We start from the raw sequence: 22724 nt of genomic DNA, 5'->3' as shown, positions 1-22724 counted from the left end.
TTTATTATTGATAGCTTGTAATGCAAAAGTGGAGCCGTGTATTGCTAGATGATGATCCAAAACGTCATTTCATTGATCCCCGAGCTTCCAAATTTCCAAATCTTTATTTCAAAATAAGAGCCCCCACAAAAACCACTGGTACAATTTTATCTCAAACTTTATTTATATAAGACTTGACATCATTGAGACAGCACGTAAAAATATATTCAAATTCACTTTCCTTAAAAAAGACATTGAGGACATGGAAAATGTCTGAAAAACACAGCTGGCTAGCTGGCTGTTAAGTACAACATTGGCAACATAAATAGCAAATACATCCAAAACAACAAGAGACACCATCGTATGTTAACAACAGATAGAGGGGAATGAAAGCAGTATTTATTAAACATTCAATCATGAATTGAATCGATTGTTCTTTGGAGTCCGGAAATTACATACAGTGATGACATTTTACTTTTAGTTTGTCACTCATTTGAAGTTAAAGTTGAAATGTGGAATTGTGATGGAATAGAAGTTTTGTTTTTTCTTCTAGGGAACAACCACCTCCCTATGGCTCAAGGTATCAAAATAAGCACCTCTTACTTAAAACCGAAATTCCACAGTTGTCAAAACTTGGCATGCGGGTTGACGATGACACCGTCTGCAGCAATATCTTTCACAGGAAAGTCATTCTTGTTGCAAATTTCGTGGTCACTGCTTTCACAGCTGCTTTGAGGTGACTGTGGTGGAGGCTTGTACAAAATGCTGGCTAGCAAGAAGAAGATGGCCCCCAAAACCTGAAAGCAACACCAAAGTCGACTCAGCCACATTCCCACCAACCAGTCTAATTTAGTATAACTGCATAGTACCGTATTTTCTGCACGATTGGGCGCTTCGGAGTATAATATGCACCTTAAAGGACAACTGACACCATTTTTTGTTTCCTAACTGACATCAGAAAAACCTTTCATAGCATCTAAAATAAAATGAAAAGGAGCTGTAGCAAAGCACTTTACAGAACATTTAAAATACAAGAAATCAGAATATTGACACATATATGAGGATTATAAGGCTCATAGTGCGGAAAATAAGGTACCAGAAAAATGATCATGTCACATTCACTACCCCATCAGATGACACTGTCTTTCTAATACTTACCGTGTACTCAATCCACAGTACTTTTTCCACTGCAAAATTATTAGAGCTTCGAGGCAAGGCGTCTTTGCCGTTATTAATGAGATAGAAAGTTGACACTAAGACGAGAATTCATGCTTGAAAAGTCTCCATGACATACATAATGTATTTTACGCTTGTCATTATGCATGTAAAGTGGGATTCTACAAGGTTCGACCAGTTAAAAACACACCATCGGCCTGCTAAAATTCATTCAGTCTCTTTACTGTTGGAGTTGAGGACAGACGCATTCTACATATAAATGATTCACAGGTTACATCAGAAACTCCAGAGCACTGATGTCGAACATTTACCTTATAAAGAATGCCTGCAAAGAGCGTGTATCGGCTCATGTACGTGTTCCGATAGAGATAGCAGGAGCCCTGCTCTCCACACTTATCTTGCCACAGTAAGCAGGAAAGATCAATCATGGAGCCAAATGCGATGGGTCCAGGAATACTGCCTGCGGGCAAACATCAATTGATATCAGATCTTCAGAATATGAGTCCAAATCACATGATTGCATTGAGTTAGTTTAAAGCAAGACTACTAGGATGGGGTCACAAAATCTTAATCCATTTAACGCCGAGCGTGTTCATACACAGATAAATGAATTTTCAAATGTTGTTTCTTGCCACAATAATGATTGTTAATTTTTTCCAATTATATTATTGTTATTTATAAACTTATTTTGAAGCTATTTGGCAGTTTGTTTTGATTTGAAAAAAAGGAATTCATCTGAGTTCAAATGAACATGGTCGGCATAAATGGGTTAAATATACTCATAAATAAAAAAATAAACACAATTGCAAATAAATAAATAAATAATAATAATAATAATAATAATACATTTAATTTCCAAGCGCCTTTCAAAGCACCCAAGGACACTTTACGATTAAAAGAAAAATAAACACCAGAATAATAAAAGCATCAATAAAATTATAAATAAAAAAGAGCTGATTAAATTAAACGGTGAATGCAATTTTAAAAAGATGGGTTTTGGGGTGGATAAATAAATAAATAAATAAATAAATACATAAATACAATACAATACAACTTGATTTATGTAGTGCTTTAAAAAATACATAAATACAGGTACATAAATAAATAAATAATAAGTTCGCTCTGACTCCCTTCAAGTAAACATGAATCTTACCAAATGTGCGTATGACAATCCACTGGATGCCAAGTCCAAACGATCTTTGACTATCTGGAACACACCTAAAAGAGTTCACGAGTTATAATCATGACAAATCCCCTGATAATATCAAGTAATCCGGGTCTACATGCCAGAACGCTACACTTGCCAAATAGCATTTGTGTGATCAAATTAAAATCAAGTTTCCTGCAATACATGAAGTTACCTGAGTGTGGCAGTGAGTGCTGGGATGCTACAGAGAAAGGTGAAGAAGATCATGATGAAGAGGAACGAGAGGAAGACTGACATGTGTTGGCAGCTGGTGCCACACGTTCCTGCTGTAGCAAATCCATTCTGGTCCAAAGAACCATTAGCTGACACCACACAGCTGCATCCAGAGTACACCTAGGTGTAAGCCACAAGATGTTATGTGATGCACTGGATCATCTTTCCATTTTTTTTCCTCTGTGTGTGTGCATGTGTGTTTGTGTGTGTGTGTGTATACCATACGTAGTTCAGACATTTTTGACAAGTGAGGACCTTTTGACCGGTCCTCACAAGTTTTTCATTCTAAAGGCTTCTAGAGGGTCTATATATGCACCTGTTAAAGTTTCAGAAAGGTCCTCACAAATTCACCCAAAATGATTTTTTGGTGTATATTTTCATTTCACTTGGATACACACACTTTTTACTCACTGTGTATCTTTATGTGTGTTTGTGTGCGTGGTTAATGAGAGGAAAAAGTTCATACCACATAAAGTAAAACGATATTTTAACAAAATTCAGAACAGGGGTGAGGACTTTGAATGTAGCCATTCAGAAACCTTGAAAGTTGAAGTGGGAAATGGGGTGACATTTAGTGTTCAAATGTAACACTAGTTCTTCTCAAAACTTATCAGCAACGGTGGTCCTCACTTCTTATCTGGAGTTATCCGGACCTCACAAACCCATTGAAACGTGTGTGTGTGTGTGTGTGTGTGTGTGTGTGTGTGTGTGTGTGTGTGTGTGTGTGTGTGTGTGTGTGTGTGTGTGTGTGTGTGTGTGTGTGTGTGTGTGTGTGTGTGTGTGTGTGTGTGTGTGTGTGTGTGTGTGTGTGTGTGTGTGTGTGTGTGTGTGTGTGTGTGTGCGTGTGTGCGTGTGTGTGTGTGTGTGTGTGTGTGTGTGTGTGTGTGTGTGTGTGATGATCGATATTCTGATTTGTTGGACTTGAAATTGCCCGTCAAGTACTTTTGTTGCAGTTGAATTGTGAAAGCTGTATTGTATTGTATTCTTTTTAGCATAGCTCCATCTAGTGGAGGTATAATGCGATCACAGCCATTGTTACACCATTTTTTTTTTTTTTTTGCGCCTTGTCATAATATTTAATTTATAAGCGCTTTTCAAAACTCTCAAGGACACTTATAATGTGGTGCGCCCTATACAGAGAAAAAATGTTGATATTGATGTACCTTTTTGCCCGTGGACTCTTCTGTGTGGTTGACGGAGGTACAGCCAGCATGGCATGGGGAGTAATACATGACGTTATCAGCACCGCAAGTGGGATTATACAACTCCCAGATGCAGCTACAACCTTCATTGCAGCTCACTGTCAAGCTCTCCATTACAGAAGAGCTGCTGAAGGAATTACCCAGCAGCCAGGATGGAACAGAAAGAGAAGGTTAGATGATGCTTCCTAAACTATCAAGTAAACAGCATAGAAATAAAAAATGGGTGTAAGAATTTCAGTCATTTTTGACTTTTTGAAATTGTTCCATAAAATACAAACTAAGTTCCACTGACGTTGGGACTTCACTGACGTTGTGTTTCATATAAAGAAAACAGAATATGTCAACAACACCATTCGATAACAACACCCAAAAACAGGGGCCCGGGCTCATCTAAGATGGACCAATTATTTGCTACAAACAATACTGTTGCTCAGGTTGAACAGGAAACATCATTTTGCCGTGTACTCAATTATATTCATTATATGCACATCACTGTGTTCAACATGTATTGAGCAAAATATCCCAGAACTTTGTTGGAATTGATTTTGCACATAATTTTGGCAAGTGTGCTTTGCTGTCATGTATAAAATTATAATTTCATAGAGAAGCCTTTTTAATATTTAGTGAGACAAGATGATTACTTTTGAGACCTACGTTCGATTTTACTCAGCCTGTTCCATATTTTCAGCCATTTACACATGGACTCAGTCATCTTGATACCATGTCACAATTCATATGTAAAATAATATACAGTAAAGTCTCGTTATATCGATATCGGATATATCGATAGTCCCGGTTATATCGATACTATTTCTATGCACGCACTGAGAAAATTACATGCAAACAGGGTCGGATATATCGATAGTCCCGGTTATATCGATATTTTTTCGGACTCCCTTGAATATCGATATAACGAGACTACTGTATTTCCAATTTTCCTGAATGTAAAGAATTGGTCTTTATTCCAGAACATCTGAGCAGCTGACCAGCATTTGTGTACATCCTTGCCCTTCATCCTTCATATTCGATTTTTACCTGTTTCCTGCCCTCAGATGATGTGGTCGGTCATAAAGCTGCTGGAAGCGGTCTTGGTCCACTGAGTTTTTGACAGCAGACCGGTATGGAGTGGTGATTCCGGCCAAGGGCACATTCGGGCAATTGATGAGAAAGGTGAAAATGGCCATCAGGCTGACAGTGGAACAGAACATGCAGAAACGAATGATGCCTCGGCAGCGGAGGTTCAGTTTCTTTACAATGTAGCCCCCCAGGAAGGTGCCCCCGCCTCCTGCGGGTACAACCATGTAGCCTGGAAAAATGGACAAAGGAGCAAATCAAGAATTCTACAATAGTTTACATCTGTAAAATCTAAATTCTCACATTTTCGCAAACGCGAGAAGGACTGAACCGTAAAAATGTCAGTTGTTCTTTAAAGGACAGCCGACGCCTTCTGACAAGTTGTGTCCATAACTTGTAAAATCGCTTCAAATGACTTCTACTGAGCGTATTTTACAAAGATTCCACGGCATATAGCTATCTTTTACGTTTTAAGACTCGCACTGAATATTCAGGAAGTCTTGTTTTTGAATTGGTGACGATTCCTGACGTCACGGAAGGAATACCCCTGACCGAGAAAGGACACACAATGCATTTTGCGGTACTTAGTTTGGTCTGAAAACTTCGTGTTGATCCGTGTTGATGGCGAAAGTAGACGGAAAACATAAATTACGCGATGGTGAATCGTGTGTTGCACCGAGACAACTATTTGATATTCGCTGACAAAAATTCCCAGGAGACAAATGAGCCCATTTCCAACGGAGCTTTGGCGCCATCTTCTGCATTTCCGGGGAGCTATATTGGAGTCCAGATACCTCAAAATGATATGACAGGACTTCTTTAATCGATTGCAAATGTATGCTTTCCTCTTCCGAACTATTTGAATCATATTTATAACTGGATGAGTAACAAGAAAGCATCTTCTCTGATTCTGAAGCCATTGTTTTGATTCTCGAGCAAGGCAAGACGTCTTGGCGTGACACCACGAACAAGGGGGTGGGACCTTCTGAAACTGGCCATTTCCGAAGTCATTTTGAAGTCGTTTGGGACACTTTAAGTCATTTTTATTGGTGTTTTGCATTTGACGAAAAATATCATCCTTTCTGATGTGAGTTAGGAAACAAAAACGTGGTGTTGGTTGTCCTTTAAAAGAATGATTTGTTCATCACTCACCAAACCAGGTGGCAGCTTCCGATGCGCTGAGGCTGAATTGAGATTCTAAGAATTTGGGACCAAATGTTGACATGCCAGCAATGAGGGTGGCCTCTGTAGCACCAGTCAAGCACAAAAACAAGAAGGTGGGATTCCTTAGCAGCAGCAGCACGGATCTGGAACATAGGGTGGGTGAGGATGTTTTTTAAAACACTTTTTTAAAGACCGATACCAGTACAAATCCTTGATTCTTGTGCATTCAATGAACAGATACCACTAGTACTTGATACATATATTATCTATTGAACCAATGACATATATATATACAAGACTAATAAAGGAAAATCCAATCCAATATTTTTAAAGACATTTTGTTTATTTCTGACAAAAGACAAAACAGTCACTTTGCCATCAAGAATTGAAGTCCAAAATAAAATAGTAACTCTAAATTGAGGATTCATTTTTAATCTAAATTAAGTGACAATATAAACAATAAATCCCCAAAGCTTATTCCTTGTTGAAAATATATTGAAGTGCAAAATAATACATGTTTTGCGTGACACTATGAAGTTGGCAGCCCGATACAACTGAACATTTTATCACAATTCAAGTATTTCATAACAGCCAATTTAATTGTATTATATATATATATATATATATATATATATATATATATATATATATATATATATATATATATATATATATATATATATATATGTTTAAAATCACAAAAATGGATTGCAAAATACAGTCATCTAATAACTACCAATCTCAGTCGCTAAATAATTATGTGCATGACATCCCGCAATGGATAAAGTCATCATACTACTAGTGAGTTAGCAAATAACCGTATCATGCTAACAGCAGCACACTAATAATTAATTCTAAGCATTGATTTCAACATGTACTCATCGAAATTGCACCTGAATGGGAAATTGACAGGATGTACATGGATGGAATTTAAAAAAAAAAGGAAAAAATGAGTAAGCCTAGCAGAAAACCAATTTTGGTAGCAGCGTACTTGTAATGCACTCTAAAATCATATAAACATACATATTTCGGGAATCTGCCTCCAGGCGTGGGCCCGTGAGAGGACTGAAACGGACACTTCCAAAAATCTATAAATTGATAAAGCCCTGGCCAGACCTCTGGCAATGTTTTTCGCCCCCACAAGAGGGCAGTATTTGCCTTTTGTACAGCCGCCTTCATTTCAAGCTCATATTATTCCAGACCCATATAATTTAGGAATTAACTCTTTTTTTTTTTCGATGAAAGAAGAGAGTTTAAGATTTCTTACGCTGCATTGAATGTTTATGTAGTCCTAAAACTCAATATTCAGTGAGTCCTGAAATTTGAGTGACAATGATAAAAACCCTGGCACTGGAATGGACACGTTTTTCCACATTGTCTGGCAGTGAATGAGTTAAATGCGTGTGAACTGCATCGCAGATTAAGGCCAAAATAAGTGAATTACTTCATTTTAATTAAAACCGGCTGCTCTAATTCCAACAGCTCGTAGCTATTCTTGGTTTGGTCACATGACTATGGGACTTTTTTGAAATATATACGTGGTATCATAACATAATGCTTAATTAATCACTGATCGCTTGTTAAACCTTGAAGTGGTCTGTAAAACCGTAAATGTTTGAATGAAGAGATTTTTTTTTTGGGGGGGGGGGAGGGTTATAGATAATTTGTACAATAAAATGGGCAAAAACATGCCAAAGCATCAGATGGCGCCATGACTCCTTGACCATGTTGTGCCACAAAAAGCTAATTTAGTTGTCCAGTAACAACTTCACCGGGACTTTGCCCTGGTTCAAATGTTAAACGAAAGGCCCAAAAAATGCCTTAAATAAAAACGGACCTTTTGTTGTTGGGGCTTATGCGATGCTGTTCTGTGTTTGTATTTGTTTGTCCTTCTGTATTTTAGTTTCAGATACACACTGTTTAATCATAATCAAATGTTCACTCTCGGGTCACTGAAGCGGATTACCGGGTGACTCATACAGTGAGGAGAAAATATTTTTGCTTCCTGTTTTTGCTTTTTTTATGTAAACAATTTTCTGAGAAATTATTGTATAATTAGGATGTCATTTGAATGACAAAACCATTTTTGTTCACATCTGGATATGGAACATTTGCAAAAGCTGCAGAGTGGAGCCGCGCTTACTTTGGCATGTCTTTGACTGATTTGCCAAACTGCGGGTCCGAAGCTGAGGTGTGACTGCCATCTTTGAGCTGATGGGCCTCGGACACCCGCGTGGTTTTGTGCTCATGAGAACCTGTAGCAGAACACCAAGTGAGATGGGGCCATAGAAAGACAGAACTCAATTCAATTCAATGATGAGTACCTGGCAGCTGTCTGGGGTAGCCCAGGATGGGAAACGCCACCAACAGAGCTGCTGCTCCTCCGAATAGGAAGCCAATCCACCAAGCACCAACCCAAAGATGGTTCTCTGGGGTCATCTCTGTCCTGTCATCACACACCCATCCATCCATATGCTAATTACAGTGAGCATTAATTTAGAATGTAGCGGGTTTAGCATTTTAGCAGTACAAGATGATGTAAACCCCAACTTGAGAAATGACTTCACTGCTAGCCACCAGTTTAGTTATTCTCAATCTCTTGACAATAGAAAATAATGTAATTTTCTCATGACCAATGTCAAAATAGAGTGATATAATAGTGAAGAGACGGAATAGAAGTTATCATATATAAAAGTGTTATGTTTTGTTGGCCGAACACAAGGCCCACAATGGAAGCACATAAAATCTGCAGTCAATCTGAGGTGAACGGACACAGCCTGTTAAACTGTCATCCTCAGGTAGAGGTAGGAGATTTGGCCTTGAGCGGAATGTAGGATTTAGTAAACTCCTTCACAGGAAGAGCTCATGAGCCAGGTTACAAATCTATCAGTTCGTGGAAAGACAACCTGTTAAAATGTCTATGTTCTGTTGTTTTATGGATATTGGTGCCTGAGACGTCCAGGAGCGTGGTATTCAAATTAAGAAGACTGATTTACTAATGTATCACTTAAATTTGTATATACAGTACTCTCAATAAATAGCTTGGCAGCAGACTGCAGCGATTAGGCGTCGGTCATGAATGGAAAGCTGTTTTAGTAATGACAATGTATATTACAGTATTACATGATTCTGTCGCAATATGCAGTTACGACATGAAACGTGTGCATCAACGGGAAGATAACTCCCAAATTTTATTGACAAAAATTGATTGAATGTGACTTCCCGAGTGTAAACACTGCATTCTGATTCATATTACGTTTGTGGAATACGTGTTTGTGAAATCCACTCAGTTGACAGCATGTGGCAAATTGCCTGCCCTTCAAGACGGATGAAAACTTGCCTAAAAATTCCACTGACAAAGTAAATATGCTTAAGTATCTAACACCTATGAAAATGTCATGCAAAATTGTCCCTGTTCCATTTGAAAGTGAAGGGTTGTAGCGCACTTTTTTGTCCAATGATTGGATGCCACTAAGGCTAAATTAAAATCAGTGAGGAACGGTGCCTACTTGCTTCAATATTGAACAAAATAGGTTGTCATAGAAATGGATGGATTCATCCCTCCATCTGCTCCATCGACTTTCTTTTCATTCACACCTTCTGCTAGCATAAACCATGTTTTGCTAGCGGAGTTGTAGTGAGTTGTATTGTCCAGTAATTGGTTGCCACTAAGGCATGTTTTGTGCAGTCCCCTGAGATGACTAGTACTCCCGTCAAAGACTTTCTAAACACAGTGGTTCCTATTTTTCCTTTCTCTTATTTGACAGAAAAAAAACACACCATTAAAATCGACTCCCCAAAAACAGCCACATAAGAAGACTCACGTCAGGTGGATCTCAGTGTAAATGTTGAGGAAGTAACCCCCAAGTAGATAACCTGTTGCTGGACCAACAATGGCTGCGGTATAAAAGATCCCTTGGGACAGAAAATGAAAGCATGGGTGTGTCAGTTAATTGTGGAACATTCTCTTTTCTTTTTCGTAACAAGAACTTAGTTTGTGACAAAAGGATCATGTTTCTCTGTTCTGTGTTTTTTTTCTGCCCAAAAATGGATCAGGTTTCAGAAAGGATAATGACACATGATATTGTTTTGGTCTTGTTGACACGCAAATTACACGCAAAGTGCAGTAGATAGGCCATCAACCAGGTAGTTAGTTCTTAATCCATTACGTTTCACACAAGTGTGTATATTTTAGTAATTGTCAGTTGAAGATGTTTGGTGCGGGGCAGATTACATCCTCTTTGTGCTGCATATATATATATATATATATATATATATATATATATATATATATATATATATATATATATATATATATATATATATATATACAGTAAAAGTCTCGTTATATCGATATTCAAGGGAGTCCGAAAAAATATCGATATAACCGGGACTATCGATATATCCGACCCTGTTTGCATGTAATTTTCTCCGTGCGGGCATAGAAATAGTATCGATATAACCAGGACTATCGTTATATCCGATATCAATATAACGAGACTTTACTGTATATATATATATATATATATATATATATATATATATATATATATATATATATATATATATATATATATATATATAATTTTTAAAAATTATAATGGCATGACATAACTCACCGGTGTAAACAGGCCCACAGTTGGACTTGACATTCTCATCCAGATACGTGACTCCCAGCGTGTAAAGGGGTGTAGCGCCCACACCGTGGAGAAATTGTCCCAGCATGAACACAAATTGATAGCTGGACAATTCCGATCCTTCTCGGTCCTGGCAAGGGCTGGTCCGGTTGGCGGAGCACATTCCACTTTGCACGGACAGACTGACCCGGTAAGGTGGCGTGGTGAAGTGAGGCAAGGCAAAGACCAGAGACCCCACACCCATGAGAAGGACCCCCCAACCGAGCCAGCGAGGCTTGTGGCCTGTACCTCCAAAGTAGCTGACAAAGGCCAGGCAGATACACGCCGCTATGTCATAGGAGCTGGCGATAAGTCCCGCTTCGTAGCTTCGCAGGTCGAAACGCCTCTCAATGGTTGTCACCACGGTGTTGACGAAGCCGTTGATGATCATCCCTTGGAGGAAAGAAGCCACGCACAGGAAAAACAACACCCAACGGGGAGTGTTGAAGACTTGGACAGCTTTGGGTGTTAGAGCCCCCCAGCCACAAAGCTGATTTGAGTCTGTGGGGGCTTCATTTAATATAATCTGTGACTCTGAGCAAAGGTTGCTTTGTGCCTTGTAAATCTGTCCTGGAAAGGTGGAAACTCCAGTGAGAATGGCCGGCAGAACGGGTGCATCGGTGCGTCTGTCCCCAGAGTCTACGAGGCCGTCTATGTGGGATTCCACAGACTTCAGGTTGTCCAGAGATGGATCTCTGCTCAGAGGGAGGCCACATAAGTCAAGGAGTTCCCGCCTGGAGCTGAAGGAGGTATCAAAATTGAGCATTGAGGGTCTTGAGCTGCAGATAGGGTCAGAATGGGGACACGGCTTTTTGGCAATGACAAGATACGAGACTTGTGAAACAACTTAATCCAGGGGAGGGGGGCAAATTGAAATGTTCTAATCCATCTGGTATCTGCAATTAAACAATGTACTTCTTTCTTGTTTCTTTCTGAGTGTTTTGCAAGGCTGTTTTGGTGCTTTATAAGGCAACACGATAGGTTGACTCATGGCCTGCTCCTACAGAGGGAAGACAATAGATGAATTAAAACGTTATCAAAACTGTATAGTGTCACAGACCATTTTCATATCCCTTTTGATGGTCAAGGAGAGTGTGACTCTTTCTCAAGGAATGGAGACAAACTATATTGAAGAGCCGAAAGTTTCTAGCGAAGCTGAGCTGCGGAAAAATTGGATTGGATTGCTGTGAAATTTACATTTCACAGCAGCAAAGTTATTAAAGGAAGAGGAAAGGAAAGAAATAGAAAAACAAAATACAGGAGCTGCTGGAAAGGCAACCACTCTCATTCTCACCCTCTCATTCGGGAATGGCAGTGAATGAGTTAAAATTCTGAAAGTGCGACTTAGTAAACGTTTACATCAATCAATCATTTCTAGGAAAAATAAATAATCCTGCTGAAACAAAATTGTACCTGTGCTGTGTCATAATATCTTCCATTTTGCTCTGAGAAAGATATATATATATATATATATATATATATATATATATATATATATATATATATATATATATATATAAAATATTTGTTGGCAAATATAAAATTGATTGTTGAAGATTGTCCTAAAAACAAGTAAAATATTGCGAGTTACAGCCCCCTACCTCCACTCCAACATGTCACAAGGAAGAGGTCTGCAAGAAGGTCTGGAGAAGAACGAATGGAAAAGATAAAAGTGAAACAGCTTCTAAGCCCATCTCAGAAAGCCTCTTATAGTCGTGGAGCGCTGAGGCATCAAATCAGGACACGCCCACGCAGGGGAGGTTGGGTGGGGGGGCTTTCTTTGCTACTGAACTGGTTGCCCTGAACTGGTTGGCAGTCATATCGCAGGACACACATATACACTGAGAGGTAACCCAGTTACATGCAGCCAAATGAGGCGATTTGCTCCACCAATCGGTGACTATAGTATGCAAACATTGACATAGTTTTCATTTGCATCCTCAGGTGGTCTTTCCTGTTCTGTGGTACCTAAAGGCTTCAGAAGAAGCAAGGGACGTGCCCTGGGCTTATGCTTGGCAGGAGCACCAAATTCAGTTTGGTTCCGTTCATACTGAAGAGTCTTAACATTTGCATTAGGCCCATAAATACATCATGAAAATCAATATATTGCTTTACCAAAGCCATCCAGGTTCCACACTGCTTATCTCGTTGAGAGTTACGAGTAGCTGCAGGCTATTCCATGGGCTAAACTTTAGACTACGCCCTCCAGTAGACTCATCGCCAGTCAATCGCATGGCATTTATGGAAACAGACAACCATTGCCACTCACATTCAAAGACTCACTGAGATGGAACCAAAGTTATGTAAGCCGCAACACACCAGTGACTGCAAGTTGCTTTCTCAAAAATGGTGGTATTGTTTCCAGAAGAAGCAGACTCAAAGCATTGGTTCCTTTTTTTCCCCCTGTTTATATTACTTTATGACACTATCTCAGATTTTAATAACTACTGTATCAACTCACTATGGAGAACCTTCAGACAATTAACGACAAATCACATAAAATAACACCAAACTACCCACTACATAAAAAACAATGCATACTTGTACATTATTAGAGAGCAGCGGTAAGGGAAACAGTCGAGTCATGAAACTGTTTGATGGGAAGTTTACCAACAGAGCCATATATTGCATCATGCTGTACGGATGTGGAACAGTTAGGTTTTTATATGAGTGTGTGTGTGTGTGTGTGTGTGTGCGTGCGTGTGTGTGTGCAATGACGGTGACTTAGCTTCAATTTCATATTGCACACAAGTCAATGCTAAACATTGCTAGCATGGCTAATAATTGTGATTATAATTATAATTATAATTGCAGGTATATCATAATTAAAATTATACAAAAATAATTATAAAAAAAGTTTTACACTCGTTGTCTTCATCATATTCATTATAAACAGTTCCGTTGTACATTTTTTAACTGACTTTGTGTTGTCATGTGACCAAGGCCATCACGGGGGCTCTACAAAATAAAAGTTTGAAAGCACGTTAATCGACAATCAACATCCGTTTTTATACTGAACTTGCACGATGTACGAATACATACATATTATTTTTTTTTCCATTCTTAATAATGGCATGAAGCTATTCTCTTTTTCAACACTTTTTTTGTCGAACTGTCCAATTACAGTATATCCCAGGTAGCCTGAATTTTCATCCACAACACTGATATCACCAGAAGCCTTTGAAGAGCTGTAATGCAAATCAGCCACTTTCACGAGTTAAAATGTATAAATAAATAAATAAATAATGCACCCCATTGTAATTTATGTCTATTTATAAAGGCGAATGGGTATATTGGCATCACTTACAGCCACACAGTATTATTGCATTTCTGATAACTTATGTTAAATCCCTCAACAAAACTGAGAGGCAATAATTCTCCATTTGCTGTAGTATGGATTTTTGACCAGCAGAGGTCAGTAAAAGGTAATGTAACAACAAGATGCGCTCTGCAAAACTGTTTTTTCAATTTCTTTAAAAATTTTCACGTCATGCTTTATTGCTGTTGAAAATAACAGTGCTGTGTCTTTCTAACGTGTTATTTTTGCAACTCATTCTGGTATAAACTTATGGATTGCACTGCTCAGTGAGATACCATCTTCAAATGTATTGTTCTAAATGATATATATCTCCTCATGAATCGAGATTAGAGGCGCAACAAAGAATCGATAACTAATCGATAATCAAAATTAACCATGATTTTTTTTTATAACAGAGGCATTTAGATATCCTTGAGACAATTTAAAATTGTCTCAACGATCTGACTTCCAGACTCTCAGCAGCAATGATTTGATTCTGAAAGATGTACCTGAATGCATATTTTTGTGATGATCAAAATTAAATAATTGCTTTTATGATTAACGTTTTTCTTTTCTCTGGTATCCTCCCACATTCCCCAAAACATCCATGTTCCGAGATAAGGTCCAGGTGCATGGTGTACCTCGCCTTTCACTTGAATAAAACGGGATCGTCTCCAACTCTGAATTGTCAACAGTATCAGCTGAAGAAAGCAGATGTTTATATGGAAGGACATGAATAAGGTCAGTCGAGAATAACTGTTTCATGTTGACTCTATTTTCCTAAATATATCTACTCTAGATTACGGTACATTCAAAAGTGACACATCACCCTAATATATTGTCCAAAAGTGGTTTATTGCTCAATTCATAGAAATCGTTTGTTGTTTCAAGCCAATTTGTCAAAAATGATTTCGTTCTATTCATATTTAAAGGACAACCGACATCACTTTTTTCTTAACTGACATCAGAAAAACGTTTTATAGCATCTAAAATACCCAAAACACGCAGGATGATAGTTTTAGTCAAATGCAAAACACCAATAAAAATGACTTAAAATGTCTAAAAAGTACTTCAATTTGAAACCGGAAGTGGCCAGTTTCAGAAGGTCCCGCACCCTTGTTCGTGGTGTCGCGCCAAGATGTCTTGCCTTGCTGTAGAATCAAAACAATGGCTTCAGATTCGGAGAAGATGCTTTCTTGTTACTCGTCCAATTATGAATATGATTCAAATAGTTCTGAAGAGGAAAGCATACATGTTTGCAATCGATTAAAGAATTTATTCCATGCCATTTTGAGGTATCTGGGGGCGGGAAATGTAGCACAAAAAGCGGCAAAAAGCCCATTTCCACAGGCTGATTAATTCCTTACATGGAGCTTTGTCGCCCTCTTCTGCCTCTTTTTTGGTGTTACAAAGTTTTCAGAACAGCGAAGTACAGCAAAATGCATTGACGTGATGGAAGGACTGCTACAATGTGTCCTTTTTTCCGTCAGGGGCGTTCCTTCAGTGACGTAACGTATGGACTCGTCACCAACTCAAAAACAAGACTTCCGGAATATTCAGCGCGAGTCTTAAAATATATAAAATATAGCTATATGCTGTGGAATCTTATTAAAATACGCTCAGAAGTCATTTGAAGCCATTTTAAAATTATGGACACAACTTGTTCGGTGACGTCGGTTGTCCTTTAAATGACTGCATGACTCTCATCAACAACTCAGCAAATTTGAAAATTTCGCCACTGTGGGACTATTAAAGGCTTCAGCCCTAATGTTTCAATTCTTATTTCAAGAGGAGGGTGTACAATCTTTCCTTCTGAGATGAACACCCTCAATTTGCTTTATACGGCGGCAATAATATGCCATGTAAAATTGAACCACTCCTTTCCAGCTGAATGATGTCATGTTCCACGAACAAATGTGCTTGGTAGTGATAGATGCCTCGGTCTGCAGATGCTGGCATCCGGCACCTTTTATGGCGCCATTTCCGTGAGAGTTGAAATGAAATGATAGTTCGATAAATCACATGCTGTGTAGAGACATGATAATGTCTCTTTCTACTCTTGGAGGCTGCTCGCTTTCTCTCCTTTCTTGCTGCAACACAACTGATACGAATGCTCAGCAAGCTCTGCGTAAGGGTGATATTGATCCTGATCATTTGAATCGGATGTGTTTTATCAAGGAGTGATGGAAAGCGCCACTGTTTCCAGACACTCTTGAGGTTAATGTTTTTCTTCTTATCAAACTCTAGACTAGAGGGTGCTCTCGTACTCATGGTGAAACCTCGAAAACGGAGGGCTGCCACATACAGGTAGGTCAAATTTATTTTTAAATTAATTGTATGTCAGCTACCAGGTCCTTTTCTGGATTGTGACTTCACATGAAAGGTTAAAAAATAGATAAAAATAAATAAAATATAAAAAACTGAAAAAATACAATATATATTCATTTATATAGCGCTTATACAGCTGAAAATTTGTATATATATACAGTAAAGTCTCGTTATATCGATATCGGATATATCGATAGTCCCGGTTATATCGATACTATTTCTATGCACGCACGGAGAAAATTACATGCAAACAGGGTCGGATATATCGATAGTCACGGTTATATCGATATTTTTTCGGACTCCCTTGAATATCGATATAACGAGACTTTACTGTGTATATATATATATATATATATATATATATATATATATATATATATATATATATATATATATATATATATATATATATATATATATATATATGTATATATATATATATGTATATATATGTATATATATATATATGTATATATATGTATATATATATTCAGCTGTTATTAAAGCGCTATATAAATGAATGTTTTGTCTTGTATTTTTCCACTTTTTTATATTTTATTTTATTTTATCAATTTCCTTGTATTCTTTTTTTTCTCGTTTTTTTATATATTTTTATGTATATATTTTTTCTTTCATTTTTTTTCAATTTAATATTTTTGGGTTTTTGTTCTCAGTGTGCACGCACGTGGCTAGTGTACGATTCTGCGTAATCATGCACTGTGCTTCCAGAGGAGGTTGCGCTAGTGCTGAGTGGTGGAATCCTGATGTTGGGGGCTTCAGCATTCATCACACTCAGTCATACACACCGCAGCAGCCCCGAGCTTTAATTATGAGTCATCCAGCCAATCGATAAAAAGAAAGATAATTTTATTTGAACACCCAATATGCATTTATGCCGATGTCAGATTCAAGCGACTTGAGCCTCGATTACCATAATATTGTTTTTTTTTTTGTAATTTATAACTGCATGATCTATAAGGTGCTTGAAAGGTGTGCAGCTCATGCTTCGCACACGTTTGACTGGAAGCGAATGTAACATCGGTTCAGGAACATTCAAAAGATAAAAATGGATTTCTGAACCTTTTTTATTCCTTGAATTCATTCTCCCACGAGCCAACAGTAGAGAAATGGTCATTATTCGCAGGGCACAGAGAAGAAACAAGAAAATAACCATTCATGCCCCGTGTACATACTCATGGGAAATTTTGAATTGAAACTGAAATGAATCTACATTCTATAAGAAAAAACACAATTACACACACACACAAAAAAAACATATGTTATAAATAACGTTTGGAGGGGGGTATTCCAACTTTATGGGATATTCCATCCTTTACTTTTCTATAATTTCTTTTTCTATGGAAGATTATAGGCAGCTTCAACCTATCTGCACTGGGATACAGCGGCATCAGGCTTTCCTTCGTTTTTAAGTTAAAAAAAAAGCTACATTTGTCCCCTGCCTGACCTTTGACCCCAAACGCCTGAAACATCTTGTGTCAGCTTGCCTTTTAAAAGCACCGAATGAGGACAAGTACTTTTGATTACACGTCAGAAAACCAAGTTGGTCCGAGTAAAATTAATCTGTTGGAGCATGAAGAACATAACCTGGATGTGCATCATTAGCTTGGTGCTAACACAGCGCGAGTTGGCTCCATAATTTATTCTAGCCACAAGGATTATTATTTTAGATTGAAATGGATGTGATCCTAAATTGCTCTGCACCATTGCTTGGTGGAACATGAGCGATGAGTTCAAGCGTGTGTGTGTGTGTGTGTGTGTGTGTGTGTGTGTGTGTGTGTGTGTGCGTGTGTGTGTTGTAAAGTTTAGAGCTGTGTGCATTTCAGAGGGGGTCAACACCACGTGTTGAATATGCGAATGAAACCTGCTGAAAAGCGTGACACTCGGCGGGAGGTTTTCAATCTATCTATCTATCTATCTATCTATCTATCTATCTATCTATCTATCTATCTATCTATCTATCTATCTATCTATCTATCTATCTATCTATCTATCTATCTATCTATCTATCTATCTATCTATCTATCTATCAATTTATTTAATGAACAAGCATTAAATAATCAAATGAAATGCTGAAAGTGGGGATCTATACATTTCTATCAATGCCCCAGTGTAGCATCATTCCTGGTATGACATCATAGAAGAGCACAGTATTAAAGAAGAATCGGACACAGGAAAGTGTAGTGTCGATATCTTAAGTAAAAAATATCTGGGCCACAATCACATTTTTGAAAGAGCGGGTTTGTTAGCGGATCTGGCCTTCCAGTATGGACCGTTGAGCCTGCGTGGGTTTTCTCCGGGTCCTCTGGTTTCTTCCCACATTCCACAAACATGCATGGCAGGTGGAAACAACATTTAAAATTTAAACTAGGTGCGAGTGGGATTCCGAATAGTTGTTCCTCTCTGTGAGCCCTGTGATTGGCTGACAACAGGTTCAGGGTGTCCCCCTCCTACTGCCCGGAAACGGCTCTGATAGGTTCCAGCACCCCCTGTGAGGATTGTGAAGATAAAGCAGATCAGAAAATGAATGGTTGGATAATTATCGCAGTGCTTTTGATGCCCCTAAAAGTCCACTGCACCTTTTGCAACTTTTTCTTTTTTATGTAAATACTTTCCTTTCATAAACGCATCAGAAAGAGTGACACCCACTCGGGTTGTACACTTCTAAAAAGACATACGACCTCACAGGCAGACACCCATCTGTGTGACAGAGCCGTCTGCTCTTTCCTGTCGCCTCATTTGTTGCACTCATCAGGCTGCTCTCTCAAAGGAGGCTTCGTTTTATGTCCTTGTCAGCAAACTTGAGCTTTCTACTGTCCTCACTCATCCCCCTCCTGGCTTTTTTTTCATTTGAATGTTTTCAATTTTCTTAAATGTTTTTCAATATTTCATTTTTTTCAAATTTTCTATTTTTCCTTTTTCAAATGTTCACATTTTCACATTTTTACATTTTCACATTTTCTAATTTTCTAATTTTCAAAATGTTCAAAATTTCAAATTTTCAAACGTTCAGATGTTAAAAATTTCAAATTTTCAAAATTTCACATTTTCACTTTTTCAATGTATTTATGTACATTTATTTTGTATTTATTTATGTGGAAATTGGATTGGATATGCCTTTATTAGTCTCACAGTGGAGAAATTTATTTACATTTTTAAATGGTCGGTGAGTTGTCCTCTCACAATTCAAAAGTTGTCGCTTTGATCCTGGGCTATTGTGACCATGTCCAAGTGTCCCTGAGCAAGACACTGAACCTCTGTGATTTTAAGTCTATTGTATATTTGATTCGATTTGTCTTAAACCCAAAACTACGACGAACTATTTGGTGAAGAGTGGTTGAAGTCTACCGAGTGCTAATTTAGTTGTTGACATTTGTGTGCGACTGCTGTGTGAGTGTTGAGTTACTTTGTCGTTTGGGTTGTCGTTTGTTTCAACTAACAAAGCTGCTCGAGTGTGAAGGAGGGTCACGACGGAGCAGAAAAGCATTTTCGGCAAAGAAGTGATTGTCAGGGGACACACGCAGGCAAGTGAAGTGAAATTTACTGCTTCATCAAGCTGTTTGCTTTTTGCTCTGTGGGCAGTCAGTACCATACGTGACACACAAACACGCACACACACACACATGCATAGACACACACACACACACACACACACACACATTCCTGTTTCAATGGAGGTCCGGATAACTCCAGATAAAGGAGTGAGGACCATTGTTGCTGATAAGTTTAGAGAAGAACTAGTGTGATATTTGAACAGTAAATGTCACCCCATTTCCCACTTGAACTTCTTTAAAAACAAATTTAAAAAAAGTGGACTTGAAACTGAAATAACAGCAAGAGTGAGGACTCTGAATGGGTAGATTCAAAGTCCTCACCCCTGTGGTGAATTTGGTTATATATTGTTTTACTTTTTGTGGTATTAACTTTTTCCTCTCATTAACCACACACACACACACACACACACACACACGCACACACACACACACACACACACACACACACACACACACACACATAAACACACAGGGCGAATAACAAGTGTGTGTATCCAAATGAAATGAAAATACATCAAAAAAAATAATTTTGGATGAATTTGTGAGTGCCTCTCTGAAACTTTAACAGATGCACATATAGACCCTTTAGAAGCCTTTACAATAAAAACACTTGTGAGGACCGGCTAAAAGGTCCTCACTTGTCAAAAATGTCCTCACTACGTATGTTATAACATGTTAGTGGTCCTCACAAGACTAGTCATACAAACAAACACACACACACTGCATTTTTAAGGAAAAACACGCTGGCTTGACTTTACAGATCCAAGATGAAAGTCCACCTCTCTCAGTCGATGAAGGTCACATTCTGCATACTGTATGGATATGTGTCAGGGGGCTGGCCAGCAGATTCAGCCTCATTCTTATGAGAGCGTGCTTTGATAAAAGACAAATAGAGGTGATCGGGGAGGATGTAGAGCGATAGAACTGATTCCATAAAAAAGCAAGGAGTTGGGGGGGGGGGGGTATAGGTTCTATTACAATGCAATTGATATCATGTGAAAGCAGTGCATATTATTTCCTTGCCCTGTCTTTTTTTCTATTGCTCTCACTGAGCGGGATGGATGGAGGTCATTCATTATCTGCTGGCCCAATGGGACTAATGTCTTCCTCAGCAGTTTAAATAACCACCCACCACAGGAGTGAGAGAGGGAGGCGGGATTTAAAGAGGGCCTGAGGTGTTCATGGTACCCATGTTGACACGCTAAAGCCCGAAATATTCTGATTTCTGGGATGTAGTTTTCTCAATGTGTTTAAAGCGCTTTGGCACAGCAATTGTGAAAGTGCTATGTCAATAAAAATACAGTATATTGTATTTTATTGCATTCCATTTTGCGCAGCTCCATCTCGTGGATCCACAACGTAACCACTGCCACTATTGTGGCTTTGATTATATGTGCCTTACCATGCAATGTGCCCTACATTTAGAAACAGTTTTAAAATAGACCGTTTATTCAAGTGTTGTATGCCTATGACACATTATTTGTTTGTTTTTTTGTTTTGTTTTGTTTTTGACTTCGAGATGGCACTGCGTGAGTGGCTGCCTTTACAGCAGCTCCTTTGTTTTTGCTTCTGTAATATGTTAATTTCTCCATTGTGATATGAATACAGGTTAATCTAATCTAATCTAATCTAAAGCACTTTATATTGCGGAAAATACAGTATACATTTTTGGAATACATTTTACCACATTTCCTCTTGTAATAACAAAAAATACATCCAAGTGACGCAAACTGTCGTCGCTGCAGTCGCAATGCTAATGCAATCACAGTGCCACTAACAATGTAGTTTTTTTTCCCCCTAGGACGTGGTCATTAATAATTTCTTGATTTTGGTACGCACACACACCAACAAATGTTGAGGAATGATAAGTGTGAGTGTACCGCTTTCCCAAGCTAAATGAGGTTAATGAGTATAAATGGTAAGTAAAAACATTAATGATCGTAATTAAGATTAACGTGTGTTTGAGATAAAGTCAATTGGAAGTCCCACAATGACGAAGGATGATTTTTCTACCCCTCCGCTGTCAGAGATTGAAATAAGGCCCATTGATTGAGATTTTATACAGCGGCATAAAAATAAAATACCTCTTGGGTTGTCTATTTGTTTGAGCACGCAGTAGGTAATGACTTCATCTTGGACGTGAATGAGGTGAGGACAAGACAGAATGTTGTACGTACACACATAATATAGGAAAAAAAACAAAGACAAGTGTGCTGAAGGTGCTTGTGCATATTCAAATTGGATCAGTCGGACTCAATGTCGCACGAAGGCGTGCCAACACATCACACATTCGCTTCTTGGCCTAAAGAAAGACAGCTTGAGATAAATAAGACGATGACATTACTTCCATTTCAATCAAGGTGACCCGACTCCTCCTTGTAACGTGTCTCTGCAAAGAAGGCAAAAGTCATCTTCAGAGTTGTGAATTCTGCTTCTTTTTGTAAGTTTCAAAGATTTCAATGGATAGTCTTGGACATGTTATATCGTGGTCTCATTTATGCCCCAACCTCTTTCGGTTGTGCTCACCTAAGCAGCCAGCTTGAGTGTCTTTAAGATACACTTTCAAAGTTTGTTTTTTATTAATGTATTCATTTATTATTGCATTAAGTTATTAATTTTATAATTTATTAGGTTATATATTTATTAGTTTATATATTTATGAGGTTGTATATTTATTATGTTATATATTTATTAGGTGATATATTTATAATTTTATAATTTTATAATTTTATAATTTTATTATTTTTCTTTTATTCTTTTATTCTTTTATTCTTTTATTCTTTTTTTCTTTTATTCTTTTATTCTTTTATTCTTTTATTCTTGTGTTCTTGTATT

At 38.0% G+C, this 22724-nt stretch overlaps 1 protein-coding gene across 2 annotated transcripts; it reads right to left on the bottom strand.

Moving 5' to 3' along the window:
* Positions 1-173: 173 nt before the first annotated feature.
* On the bottom strand, positions 174-11825 carry slco4a1 (solute carrier organic anion transporter family, member 4A1). Of its 2 annotated transcripts, none has more exons than XM_089005224.1 (11): positions 10635-11825; positions 9840-9930; positions 8340-8461; positions 8159-8270; positions 6004-6158; positions 4813-5083; positions 3739-3904; positions 2517-2695; positions 2309-2373; positions 1467-1615; positions 174-776 (listed from the first exon to the last, which is right to left on the bottom strand). In XM_089005224.1, exons 1-11 carry the CDS (start codon positions 11455-11457, stop codon positions 606-608), a joined length of 2304 nt encoding a protein of 767 aa, XP_088861350.1. In that variant the 5' UTR covers positions 11458-11825; the 3' UTR covers positions 174-605. The 2 variants fall into 2 exon arrangements, with proteins under 2 accessions (XP_088861350.1, XP_088861415.1); XM_089005289.1 differs by having other exon boundaries at positions 3739-3901.
* Positions 11826-22724: the final 10899 nt, after the last annotated feature.

The sequence above is a fragment of the Hippocampus bargibanti genome, linkage group LG01 (genome assembly GCF_051943395.1).
Source record: "Hippocampus bargibanti isolate YZ-2025 linkage group LG01, ASM5194339v1, whole genome shotgun sequence".
NCBI lineage: Eukaryota > Metazoa > Chordata > Actinopteri > Syngnathiformes > Syngnathidae > Hippocampus > Hippocampus bargibanti.
Note: the sequence above shows the minus strand (reverse complement) of the source record. Positions and strands in the feature narration are given on the sequence as shown.